The 12,412-nt window shown below is 40.8% G+C and overlaps 3 protein-coding genes and 2 long non-coding RNA genes across 5 annotated transcripts in view; 3 read left to right on the top strand and 2 right to left on the bottom strand.

The window, feature by feature from the left end:
• On the top strand, positions 1 to 977 carry Sem1 (Suppressor of exocyst mutations 1). The gene is made up of 3 exons (XM_011150375.3): positions 1 to 370; positions 439 to 535; positions 699 to 977. The coding sequence occupies exons 1-3, from the start codon at positions 286 to 288 to the stop codon at positions 748 to 750; spliced, it is 234 nt and encodes a 77-aa protein (XP_011148677.1). The 5' UTR covers positions 1 to 285; the 3' UTR covers positions 751 to 977.
• Positions 978 to 1,108: 131 nt separating this feature from the next.
• Positions 1,109 to 5,093, bottom strand: LOC105188750 (uncharacterized). Its single transcript, XM_011150376.3, has 9 exons — positions 4,894 to 5,093; positions 3,775 to 4,493; positions 3,346 to 3,661; positions 2,933 to 3,276; positions 2,640 to 2,865; positions 2,219 to 2,557; positions 1,932 to 2,085; positions 1,693 to 1,856; positions 1,109 to 1,615 (listed from the first exon to the last, which is right to left on the bottom strand). Exons 2-9 carry the CDS (start codon positions 4,422 to 4,424, stop codon positions 1,313 to 1,315), a joined length of 2,496 nt encoding a protein of 831 aa, XP_011148678.1. The 5' UTR covers positions 4,425 to 4,493; positions 4,894 to 5,093; the 3' UTR covers positions 1,109 to 1,312.
• A 212-nt stretch (positions 5,094 to 5,305) lies between these two features.
• LOC112588993 (uncharacterized) lies at positions 5,306 to 6,936 on the top strand. The gene is made up of 2 exons (XR_003113165.1): positions 5,306 to 5,562; positions 5,997 to 6,936. It is a non-coding gene; the product is annotated as an uncharacterized LOC112588993 (long non-coding RNA).
• A 382-nt stretch (positions 6,937 to 7,318) lies between these two features.
• LOC105188753 (actin, muscle) lies at positions 7,319 to 9,402 on the bottom strand. Its single transcript, XM_025300470.1, has 3 exons — positions 9,288 to 9,402; positions 8,590 to 8,740; positions 7,319 to 8,512 (listed from the first exon to the last, which is right to left on the bottom strand). Exons 2-3 carry the CDS (start codon positions 8,713 to 8,715, stop codon positions 7,508 to 7,510), a joined length of 1,131 nt encoding a protein of 376 aa, XP_025156255.1. The 5' UTR covers positions 8,716 to 8,740; positions 9,288 to 9,402; the 3' UTR covers positions 7,319 to 7,507.
• A 326-nt stretch (positions 9,403 to 9,728) lies between these two features.
• The window catches only part of LOC105188752 (uncharacterized), a 6,120-nt gene continuing 3,436 nt past the window's right edge, over positions 9,729 to 12,412 (top strand). The window contains exons 1-2 of the long non-coding RNA XR_003113164.1: positions 9,729 to 10,818; positions 11,683 to 11,852. This is a non-coding gene — a long non-coding RNA (uncharacterized LOC105188752). The remainder of the gene's footprint in view (positions 10,819 to 11,682; positions 11,853 to 12,412) is intronic.

Genomic DNA, 12,412 nt, shown 5'->3' with positions numbered 1-12,412 from the left:
TCGGAACGCAGCCTTTAGCACTATCTCGTCAGTGGTTAAGACGTTCGAGAAGTCTTTAGTTCGCCTCCGTGGCGGTTGGATGTGGTTTTTGTAACTACGCATATTTTTTGATCGTGGGGACTGCGTACGCGTTGTCCTTGTTTTTCTTTTACCTTCATGCTACTGGAAAATGGCGTATGGACAAAGCTGAATGCAGTCCGAAGCCATATATTGAACTGAACTGAACTGAAGACGTTCGAGACATAAACATAACAAATCCGGTTGCTTGTTATTTTACAAGAAACTATGTCAGATAATAAAAGTGACAAGGCTAAAGTCGATCTCGGATTACTTGAGGAGGACGATGAATTTGAAGAGTTCCCTGCGGAAGGTACATATTTAGTTTTATCGTCACAATGTTTGTAACATAACCTCGTAATCGCTGATTCATTCACTTAGATTGGACAGCAAAGGATGAGGATAGCGAGGATATCAGTGTTTGGGAAGATAATTGGGACGATGATGATGTTGAGGACGATTTTAATCAGCAGTTGAGGTATTTTGCGATAAATTCATTTATTGTAAGAGACCTACATAATAATCAATTAATAGAAGTATTTAAAAATAAAATATGTAAAACAAAATTATATTACTGAAGAAATCTAAATAATTGTGACATGTTTTAGATAGAATTTATGGTACACTGTAACTGATTTCAGAGCCCAACTAGAGAAACAGAAAGCTACCAACGAAATTGCCAAGGAGAATTAAATATATTATTTTTTAATTTTATTACCTTATATATAAATAAACATGTAGTTAAATATTAAGCTCATGTGTACACCTATATTTCATACATATACTATTCCCCATGATCTTTGGAATGTAACGAGAGCTGCGGTTTTGTATATCTTGTATAACATGCACCGTATGTTTCACAGGAACATACATTTCCTTTGTACAAAACTTAGTCATTAAATATAAATATGTTTTAGTAAGTCCAGAAATGCATATATAGTGCCTTTCCACAAGTGACTCATTTCACACTATTCAATTGATAGGAGTCATTAGTCTCTAATGACAGAAAAAATGCTTGGCGTATCTTATTGTAAATGTATAATCAGGTACGCAGTCTTGAGTTTAAAAAATCTTTCAGTTTCCAAAATGTAAACATATGTTCTACATATGGCACATCAGTTTCCTTTACATAAATGTTTTGACATAAGTATATCTTAATGACTCCCACAACACCATTGAGAGAATAACATAAGTGTGCAAGGTTTACAAATCACCAGTTTTTTATCTAAGGGACTGAATAAAAAAGTAGAATCAACTAATTGGTGACATCGTGATTTGTTTTGCAAGAGACCAGTAATTCAGATACTAATGCGTCTAACATCTGCATATTCACATCCATATTGATCTTTTTGACTTCATATGTACTGAATAGATAGTTCAGGGCTTTGTGTACATCGTCCTCACCGAATATTAATTTGATGCTGTACGAGAGCTTCCCGTTTAAAATGCGCAGCAACTTGTCCTTCAACTGTGCATCAGGTTGACTGGTGGCATTGTGTGGAGTATTGTAAACTAACGGAGAATTGCTCAAGGAGTCAAATAACCATAGAATAGTTGTCTGTAAATATATCCAAAGCTAATAAAAGAAACTCAGCACGCGCGGAAATAGTATTTCTTTATAAATATCGGTTCTACCTGTAGAATTGGCTCCGACATGTTACCGAATAATAGCTTAGCCCATCTAACGACCGCTTCCTGCTGCAACGTGTTGTTACTAGCGATTCCTGCGAGAAGCTCGCAAATGAGATCTATCGTCGTACATGTCAGCGTTAAATTAGAGTCCAGTTCATCCACTTCATCTGGAGAATGTAATCTTTTGTTATTGTAAAATATAATATAAATTCGATGGGTGCAACAAGAATCAACATTATTACCGTCGTACGAAGTATTAACGGTTTCCCACCATCTATCCAATGATTCTGAGTCGCCACTGGCTTCCATCGAATCAACCGCCTCGTAAGCTGTATCTACCGTGCAGTATTCCGTCCTTTCTGCGATCAGTTGTTGGAGTTCACAAGCCAGACTCTTCTACAAGAGATACCTCGTGATGCGTCAATTTCATTATATTACGCCCGTTTTATTTTTTATGTTTTTTAGATATGTACTGATTAGTTAATTATTTTATTAACACGCTCATGTGCTGAAATTTAAGTTATATTACCGATTTTATGTCTTCAACGAATCTCCAGGGTATATCGGACAAAGGCATTAGAGTAGGTAAAGGAAGTGCTTCTTCTTCTGAATCCAGCTCGAAGCCCGGTACAACCGTTTTCAATGTATTGAAAACACCAGTCACAGTCTTAGCGAGGAATCGGTCGAAACGTGGTGCCACCGCGTCCGCTTTCTTGCCCGCGCTGCTACTCGGACGGAGAAAGTGACGTAGCTGTGGTGGACATTCGTTTGCTAATCGCGTGCATAACGTTTTCAAGTAGGTCTCGAGCTCGACTCGCCCGCCCTCCGGCAACACTAGTTCCGACATGACACTAGACAACGATGGAATCTGGAATTCATGAGCAAGTAATCACAAGCTTAACGGTTGGGGCTGAATTCATTAATGAATTGCCATGATCCTTAAGACTTACTTCCTCTAAACTGAGATGCAGCTGAACAAAGTCGGAGTACTGTCTTCTGACGGTAGCAGTAGTGGTTTCAAATAGGTCTACTCCACGCTGTTCCACATCGTCGAATTGTATGCAGTAAAACAATTGTTGCGAGCCGTCCGCCGCGGTATGGAATTCGGTCCATGGAACCGACAAATTCGTGAACTGGCTTCCTTCATATATCACGTAGGACTTTTCTTCCGCGTGCCTGAAAAATTTAGACGTGCACGTGACGAGATGTTCAACGAGGCTAAAAACAAGTCATTCTAACTAACAGTGGTGTGGTTGCCGTGGATTTCTGTTGCAATAGATTCCGCAGTCTAGCGATGGTCGTAGCGAAATCGGTCGGTTCCTCGTAGACCGGCGATATTTTATCCTCTTCTAGTTCTAAATCCGTCTCCTCTGTTATGCTGCCTCCCCAAAGGCCTCTGTGTTCCGTGGAGAGACCTTCCAGGCACAGAGTAGGTCTTTCTGGAATTGCTGGTGAAGCTGTACTCTCGTCTCCGTTTACAGTAGCTGCAGATGGACTAGATTTGGGCAGAGATGTCGGTAATTGCTGCGGAATTACAGCCGCTGTGGCGGACGCGATGCCATCACTCAGAGCGACGGTTATAATACCCTAAAAGAGAAAATGTGTTTAGCATGTGTTGATTATATGTACCTTGATAATCGTACTGTTAGAATATACATTGACGTTTTGCTTGGCTGGGGTAACAACAGCTTCCTTTGATGGATCTTCTAGTAGTCTTAATAGGTTCTCGATCAACCAATTCGGACAGCTTATTGTTTCTATGGTTATTAAGAGCCTCCTTGCTAAAATAGATAACAGAAGCTTGCATGGTAATGAACTAGTCAACTCCCATTGTAGAAACTCCTGTGCTAGAACAGTGACTAAACGATGTAGCGTATGCTCTAAGGCAGACATGCTGCGAGAACCAGGATGTGAATACTTATATGCCTCTTCTATGCTCATTGCAGCACCCTTTTCGACTCGGCGTAGTGTCCTGTGAAATGCATCACATCAGTACATGAAGGATGCTTAAGTAAAGGATGCTTAAAGTAAAAGGCTCATTATGAAAAACAATTCCCTATGAGAGCAACATCGACATATCCGTACCTACGGTATTCCTTTAAATGCAACAATAATACATCAGCCAGCTTATTGGTAAGTTTTATTTTATCTATTTGACTGACTTTACAAGCAAGTCTGGTTAAGAACTTGCTCAACAAGTACTGCGCTTCGTCAGGAAATGACTTGTCGTTGCTTATATTCTTGTACCAAATTTCTATACATTTTGCATTGATTTCTTGCGTCATATCTGTTACATTCGGCTTTTTCCTTTTTGTTAAAGGGATTTCATTCCTATGAGGATCTTTCAAAGTTGTATTATTATCAGACCTAACACTAGTTTCTTGTGCAGAACTCAAGTTTCCTTGCTGTACACTATCACTTTTGCAGTCGATTTCCTTATTTTTGTCCTTGTCTACAGTACCATCCAACTTTAAATAACTTGCTAATCTCTTGTGAATCCATTTATTCACAAATTCTAAATTAACTGGACTATTGGCTTTCAGTGTGAGACGTAACAAGCAGCAACTCAGCCATATGGATATAATTGTGATGAACACAGCCCAAGAGATGGAAACATATATCGGTATAGATGTGAAATCTATCCATACCTGTATAACTAAAGACAACACAGCAGCCGCTGTACTAAAAACTAGCAATATTTGGTTCAACCAACTCATTGGTATAACTTTGTCCATCTTGTGTATGCTAGTGCTTTTAAGTAGCTACAAATTAAGCGTCACATTTTGTGCTACAGTAATCTGAACCTGTCAAGAAAAGAAGTCTTCTTAATCCATATTTTAGAAGAATCAAAATAAAGCGTACACATACTTTTGCTTGAAAAAGTGGTATCTTTATTTTAAATCAGGATATCAATGTATATATGAAGGTGAAAGAACGATGACACTTGATGTATTTACGAGCAATAGAGTAGTATCATGGAACGACACAGATGATTGATATACACATATTCCATATTTCTATCTCCATTTTGACAGTTATTAAAATCGATACAAGGCATCTTGAGTACCGCGAAGTACTTTAAACACAATTATTCATGGCGCATAGCGGGGTAAACAGATGTATAATACAGACTATGTGAATTTATATCTGTCCAACACGCAACATGTACTGTCCGAACATTCATTGATAATTCTGGCAACGTACCGCGCGTCCATTCTTTCTTTCGCAGCTGTTTACTTTATCGCCGTTTCTAGCGTTTCCTCATACCGGATTAACCTCGCCATTGCGCGTTCGGGTAACGTCACGAAAATCGAGGCACCTATCGTCCGTTACGAGTCCATATCGCGCGGACCTCTTCTCCCTTACGTCGATCCGTTCGCACAGAAAACCTCCATTCGCGTTCTCGCTCTTCTATTATGCGACGCGACCATAGATCACATGTTTACGAGACAACCGGCTGTAATTCATTTCGACATAACACTTCTGATATCGCATGTCGCAATTCTTAAAGCCCGTATCAGACTACGGATTGGGATTGAGTATTAGAGTGAAATTTAACCAATCAGGGCTAAGTTTACTATATTTGAGATTATTGTCTTTTTTCCAATTGGTCAAATTTCAATCCAATCTCAATCCCAATCCATAGTATGATACGGGCTTTACGATCTATCGCGCTAAATACCAATAACGTGCGCCCATATGGATTTGCATAAGTGCATCATACATATGGATGCACCCTAACTTTTGCAGCACCGCACGTCGCATTTCACAGCGCAAGCGCTTCATGCCACACTCAACTGACTCGACCTTCGCATGGCTGAAAGAAATGGTCATATGGCGACTCTTATCTCGCGAAAATATGTATGCTATAAGGTAAACATATTACTGGATATATCCGACCTTAGCTTATTCTGCATCTATTTCTAAAGCCGATATCCAATATTGAAAAGTAATAGGTTTAACATAACGATAGTCGAGTTTTGGTCAACTCGGTTTTTCGAATCGAGTGAAATTAACTTAGGTTAATCTGTAAATACGTGCGCGGTAATGATGCGCGAGCAACTTTTTATTCCTCCATTAATTTTTATACCCGATAACCGATATTCTCAAGTACTTTACAGTCATCATAACGTATTTCTCTGCGTTCAGATATAGCATATGCCGATTTTTCGCAAAATATTCTTTCGAGGCGCGCTGCTGGTAAAGCGATGAACCAAAGATGGCCGAAGTGGCGGTTATAATTCTTTCATTGTCGAATCGTATTGAACAATACATGATAAATTCATGCTATTTCCTCTTCCGTCTAGGTGATACAAGATCAAATGATCGATGATCGATGATCGAAACACATTCTGCTTGCTCATCTGACTGACTGTCTAACTGCTTGCCCACCTGCCTACCTAGTTGCATTGTACATGTCATGATCCTAATTTTAGCGCTCAAGACATGAGCGATTCATCGAGGGAATTGAAGGTAATGACTCGAGATAGCCTGCGCCTGGGGTATCCAACTACTCTAGGAGCGGCTCTATTTTTGCTATCTCTTAATCTGTATTGCGTATTTTTACCTCCCCCTCCTATTGAGTTTCACGCACCCCTGTGCAGGGGTGGCGGCACGCACGTGGCCGACACATGGCCGCACGCCAAATATAACGAACGCATGGAAGCTATCGCCCGAAATACACAGCTGTTGGCCGTATACGGTTTAATGCGACGTCAGAACAATGCGTGCGTATTGTGTATATTTGTCCCTCCTTCGAAGGAATCTTCGAAGAGGTTTCCTCCGGAATGAATTATTGCGGTTGTAGATTTGTTTTTTTTTTCACAGTATTTGAATTTTTTATATTTAAGATAGAATTGTGTTGCATAGAGATAGCTCAAAAAATTGATTGAAATAATGTAGCACTGCTGCGCACATGCATTTGCTCATTACATGCATGAGATTGAATTTCCAAGCTGTAGCAATAGTCGCGCGACACGGGTGGCAATTTCTTCTGTTAAAGTCACAGGTGGCTCATATCCTTAAGTGGCGAGCCGCCACCGTAAGACGTCAGTAAAGGAACACACAGTCGAGGACATAATAGTTATTATATAATATACAGTTTTATTACCATATTATCATTAATCATAAGGTATAATAAGAAGAACGATTCGTCGGACAGCAATATGAGCCGACATCGAAGTGGTCGGTATGGATGATCATATTCCTCGTTGTCGTTGCTGTTGTTCGATTACCATCTTGTAGGCATCACGAATGCCAAATTTATGCGATCATCAGCGAGCACGTATCGTGTCTGTATGTGTGTACGTATAATATTGATTAATATGGGTTTACGTGTAGGTCTGTATGCACGTGTAAACACGTACAGTTGCACATCATTGGGCCGGGAAGGATTTTTTGTTCAGATGGCCAAAGAGACTATCAATAAATTAATTGAATGTTCATAAACAAAACGTATTGTATAAACTACAAAGTACAATACAGTCTGGTAAATGTGTAGCATAAAAGCACTTAGGTAATCTTACGTTTTTTTTTTTTACTTTTGCGATCCTCTCTCATACCTCCTACTTCTCTTTCTGTCTTTTTTTACTTTTTCTCTTTTTCTTTTTCTTCCTCTCTCCCTCTGCTTTAATTCTCCCATCTCTTCTTTCTTTTTTTTTACTATCTCTCTCTTCCTTCCCTCTTTTCGCGTCTATGTATCTCGTGAGGAATAAGATATAACTTAAAGTACGGCCGTATACGTGGAAAAGGAGACAATCGACGAAGAGAAAGAAAAGAGTTGCGCTGGTGATGCTGTTTAATTTCTGGCAATGCGTGTTTAGAAGCACTTGCGATGCACGATACCGGGGCCGGACTCGTCGTATTCTTGTTTGGAGATCCACATCTGTTGGAAGGTGGACAGAGAAGCCAGGATGGAACCGCCGATCCATACGGAGTATTTCCTCTCGGGAGGAGCGATGATCTTGATCTTGATGGTCGAGGGTGCGAGGGCAGTGATTTCCTTCTGCATACGATCGGCGATACCGGGGTACATGGTGGTACCACCGGACAGGACGGTGTTAGCGTAGAGGTCCTTACGGATGTCGACGTCGCACTTCATGATCGAGTTGTAGACGGTCTCGTGAATACCGCAAGATTCCATACCCAAGAATGAAGGCTGAAAGAGAGCCTCGGGGCAACGGAACCTCTCGTTACCGATGGTGATGACCTGACCATCAGGCAACTCATAGCTCTTCTCGAGGGAGGTGCTAGCAGCGGCAGTGGCCATTTCCTGTTCAAAGTCCAGGGCGACGTAGCAGAGTTTCTCCTTGATATCACGGACGATTTCTCGCTCAGCTGTGGTGGTGAAGCTATAGCCTCTCTCGGTGAGGATCTTCATGAGGTAGTCGGTAAGATCGCGACCGGCCAAGTCGAGACGGAGGATGGCATGGGGGAGAGCGTAACCTTCGTAGATGGGTACGGTATGAGACACACCATCTCCGGAGTCCAAGACGATACCGGTGGTACGACCGGAAGCGTATAGGGAGAGGACGGCCTGAATGGCGACATACATAGCCGGGCTGTTGAAGGTTTCGAACATGATTTGCGTCATCTTTTCACGATTAGCCTTGGGGTTCAAGGGTGCTTCGGTAAGAAGGACCGGGTGTTCTTCGGGAGCGACACGCAATTCATTGTAGAAAGTGTGATGCCAGATCTTTTCCATGTCGTCCCAGTTGGTGATAATACCGTGTTCTATAGGATATTTTAGTGTCAGGATACCTCTCTTGCTCTGGGCCTCGTCGCCCACGTAGCTGTCTTTTTGACCCATACCGACCATCACACCCTGTAGAGGAGCGAGGTATTATCCGACGTTATATAAGCACGTTATTATGTTTAAGCCGGGAAATTTGCAATACGAACCTGATGACGTGGGCGGCCGACGATGCTAGGGAACACGGCACGCGGTGCATCGTCTCCCGCAAACCCGGCCTTGCACATACCGGACCCGTTGTCCACGACTAGTGCCGCAACATCATCGTCACACATCTTGATCGGCTGATAGTGTTACTTTCTGCGAATACACCGAGAAATGTAGAGAAATACCTCACCGCGTACATACCGATATGAAATATTTATTAATAAGTAAATCGATCGTAATGAATTAGTCGTAATTTAATCCCACTAGAAGCTAATTATGTATCATGTTAATTTTAAAAATACGAGAGAAGTACTTAGCGCACTGTTGCACATTCACCAAGTATATCACTTCACGTATTATCCGATTACGCAAACCTCTTCGAAGGCTCGCTTCGCACAATTCTCTTCAAGGGTGCTCAGAGAGTACCATCCGATCGGCCCCGGCTAAGCTTTACACCACCTTCTCGTAATACCTCGTAATACCTCACTTAGCACTGTTTGCTTTCAGCCACTGCCGGAGATCTTGTGGGATCTTCGTGACGAAGGTTCATCGAAGATCGCGAAGCGTAGAAAGCCGATCAGACGGTATCCCTGAAGGCAACGGTGCGCGCGAACCCCAAAGGGGTTGCTGTGATTCGTACTGATTGTTAATGAGGCACGAAGGATGCAGCAACAACTGCAACTACGGCGATTTAACGTACGCTGATGCGATTGCCGAGAGTGAGATCGGCGGATGGTCGCTGAGGGTCGCGTAACGTCGTGCGATAGACCGGCGAGAGCGGCGAGTGGCGCAGTGCCGGCTCCGCGGGGTCCCTTTATCCATATCGGTCCGCCGCCAAAAATAGCGGTCCGCCCCTTACATGGAAATCTGCCGCCCGCGTTAACGGATGTCGGGCCGCGAGCCCGCATCCCCAGAGAATCAGCCTAGTCCTAACCTCGCCCTAAAGAGACATGGTAGAGGGAGAGAAGACACCGGTAGCAACGACGACAATGACGACGACGACGACGACGACGTCGACGACAACGTGGTGGCCGACGGTCCCCAGGTCCAAATAAGGATTCGTTGCGTATCAGGGCCGTCAATTGTGTTTTGGCTCCCATAGACCCTCGATGAAAGGATAGGGCTATGGGAATTTTAGAGAATGAATCTCGGGAGGGTGAAGAGTGAACGAACAAAGACGGAATCTCGAAGAACATAGCATAAGAGAGCCCGGAAGATGGATCTAAGTGAGGCTCGATCGCTGAAAAATCCTCGAGAAACTTAAACTTGAGGAACGAGTGATCTCCGAAGGACCAACCCTTCAAGGATCGATAATTGAAGAATGAAACTTCGGAATATTTAATTAAAAAATATTGATTAGAAGATATTAAGTTTCGAGAGAACGAACTTTGAAAAATTGTCGTTGGGAAGATTCAGCCTCAAAATTCGAACTTCGAAATATAAAGAAGAATATCCAGGGTCCAAGCTATGTTGAGTTGCGAGTCCCAAACATCCTCTCACCCCATTTTCTCCAAATAAGATTGCGTTCACATGATAAATCGTCCTCACGACGTGAGATAAATCGTCCTCTGAAATAAAAGAACGAATTCACTTGATTTGTTCGTCTTCTGTAAAGTGGATGCTTTCCTCTGTCATTAGTTACAGTGCCTCGCATAGCGCGCACCAAGGTATTCATCAGATGGTCCAGAATGCTGCCAAGAATAATAGTTCTCTTGACGCGAATTATCGTGAATGCTGACAGAAAATTGTATTTATGAGACATTAGGATTAATATGCGCGGACTTCAATCTTGATAAATGCTCATAAGTGCAATATTTTTTTTAAACAATTGATGAAATTGATCTCTTAATATGTTAATAATTCTTTTGAGCGGTTGGAATTTACTTTGAAGTTCAATGAGAGAAAGAGAGAAAGAGGGATATTTATTGGTGCAGCTAGTGAGCAAAACGGCCTTATTCGCTAATTGTAGCTAGCAGTTCGCTATAATTGGCAGGTGCTCGGGGCGACTGGCTAGCTCGCGCCATCGTAAAGATCCCCACTACCTTTTTACCTCACTAGCAAGCCGGTGCTCGTGCCGATTCGCATTGCCGAGTTTCAACCCCGAAAGGGCGCATCCTTTGTCGTTGAAGTATCATCGGTTGCTCGATGTCATCACATTCTGTCGCAAGAGCAGCTTCGATATGAGTGTGGAAAAGCGTCCAGACGTGTGTGTACCAGCCAAAATTCTGAAGGTAAACGTCCATATTTTTCATTCCAGATAGTTGAGAGAAAATCCCGGAAATACATCAGAGAAACTGTCATCGCCCAATAAACATCGAATAACAACTACATTACTTCAGTATTACAATTTCCCACTTTTACCGATGTAATTGCAATATAATACATGTTGTACGTAACAGTTACATTGTTGCGTTTAGGAAATTATAACATTGATGTAACGTTACTGTCTCTGTAACGCGGTGTTTACTGGACGTTGATTAGGAAAATGTAAAATGCCCTCACGGTCGACTGTAAAACTAATCTTATATCCACATTTTTTATCTTTGTAGATTTCAATTTTTCAAATTTATTACCGGTTTAATTAAAGACTCATTCAGTAACTATTATATTAGATATAGAAATAAAATCTATCTATATTTCGTTAAACTACGAATATATTCATTTGGTTGCACCTGAAATATGAAATATTGTAATTCGTTTAATGTAATTGTATATGTACCACCTTTCCCCCGAGTAACTTTATATACCACGTACTTCGCGAATGGCAATCTTAGTATCTCAATATAACAAAGATTTACTGTAAATATTGTCATTTCTGCTAAAAAAGAAAAAAAGAATTTATCATTAAAAACAGAATGTGCGTACTTAACCTTGGGAATTATCGTTATAAACAGAATATGTGTAATCAGCCTGGCCATTTGTGACATCATCGCTCATGTTTTATGCAATACCGATTATACTTTAGAATGTTATCGTACTTGTAAATGGAATGTTATCGTACTTGTAAATTTATAAATGCGAATAATGCACGTTCATTTAAATATATATCATATAAATTAAATTTAATTAACATTTGCATTTTATTAAATTAACAGCTCAAGTGGAATGTCTCGAGGGACAGGGCAGATATGGACATCATCTCGCTGCTGAAGTGTCAACAAACCATTTCCAGAGGAAGAATTTAAATGAATATATGGACAAAATAAGGCTAAACCCATCGCTTCATACCGAGACCGGCTGTATCATCGAAAAGCAGTGATTTATGGTAATTTTAATTGAGAGATACAATATATATATATAATTCACTTATCCTACGCATGATTTTTGAGTGATTGCGAATGAATTATGTATATATTCGAATCTCTTACAAAATGTTTTTTATGCACAGGCTTCATACACCTAAATTTATTTAGCAACGCGAAACGAACTTTTGATTCTGAACCCTAATGAGTAGATTTTTGTGTGGAATTATCTTTATTAGTTAATTAATTCCTGACGGTTTCGTCCATGTCTCTCTCCTCTCGTATTTAACATTTTATGGTAACCCGCAATATAATTTACATGACATCTATGTAAAATAAGTGTGCATTTTCATGATTGTTATAACTTGTGTATCAACAGAAAAATTCGATATTATGTCATTTAGAGTTTTAGAGTAAATTTCGTACACACGATTAATAACCAAATATTATTTATTTTAATATAAAATTATAATTTGTTGCCGTTAAACCGATTGAAATATTAATTATTAATTGAGATGCGAAATATAACTCATAAAGTATTGATGATGCAAGCTATTGATCCGATAAAATATTACGACTTGGT

The sequence above is a fragment of the Harpegnathos saltator genome, unplaced genomic scaffold (genome assembly GCF_003227715.2).
Source record: "Harpegnathos saltator strain DR-91 unplaced genomic scaffold, Hsal_v8.6 scaffold37, whole genome shotgun sequence".
In the NCBI taxonomy this organism is placed as follows: domain Eukaryota; kingdom Metazoa; phylum Arthropoda; class Insecta; order Hymenoptera; family Formicidae; genus Harpegnathos; species Harpegnathos saltator.
Note: the sequence above shows the minus strand (reverse complement) of the source record. Positions and strands in the feature narration are given on the sequence as shown.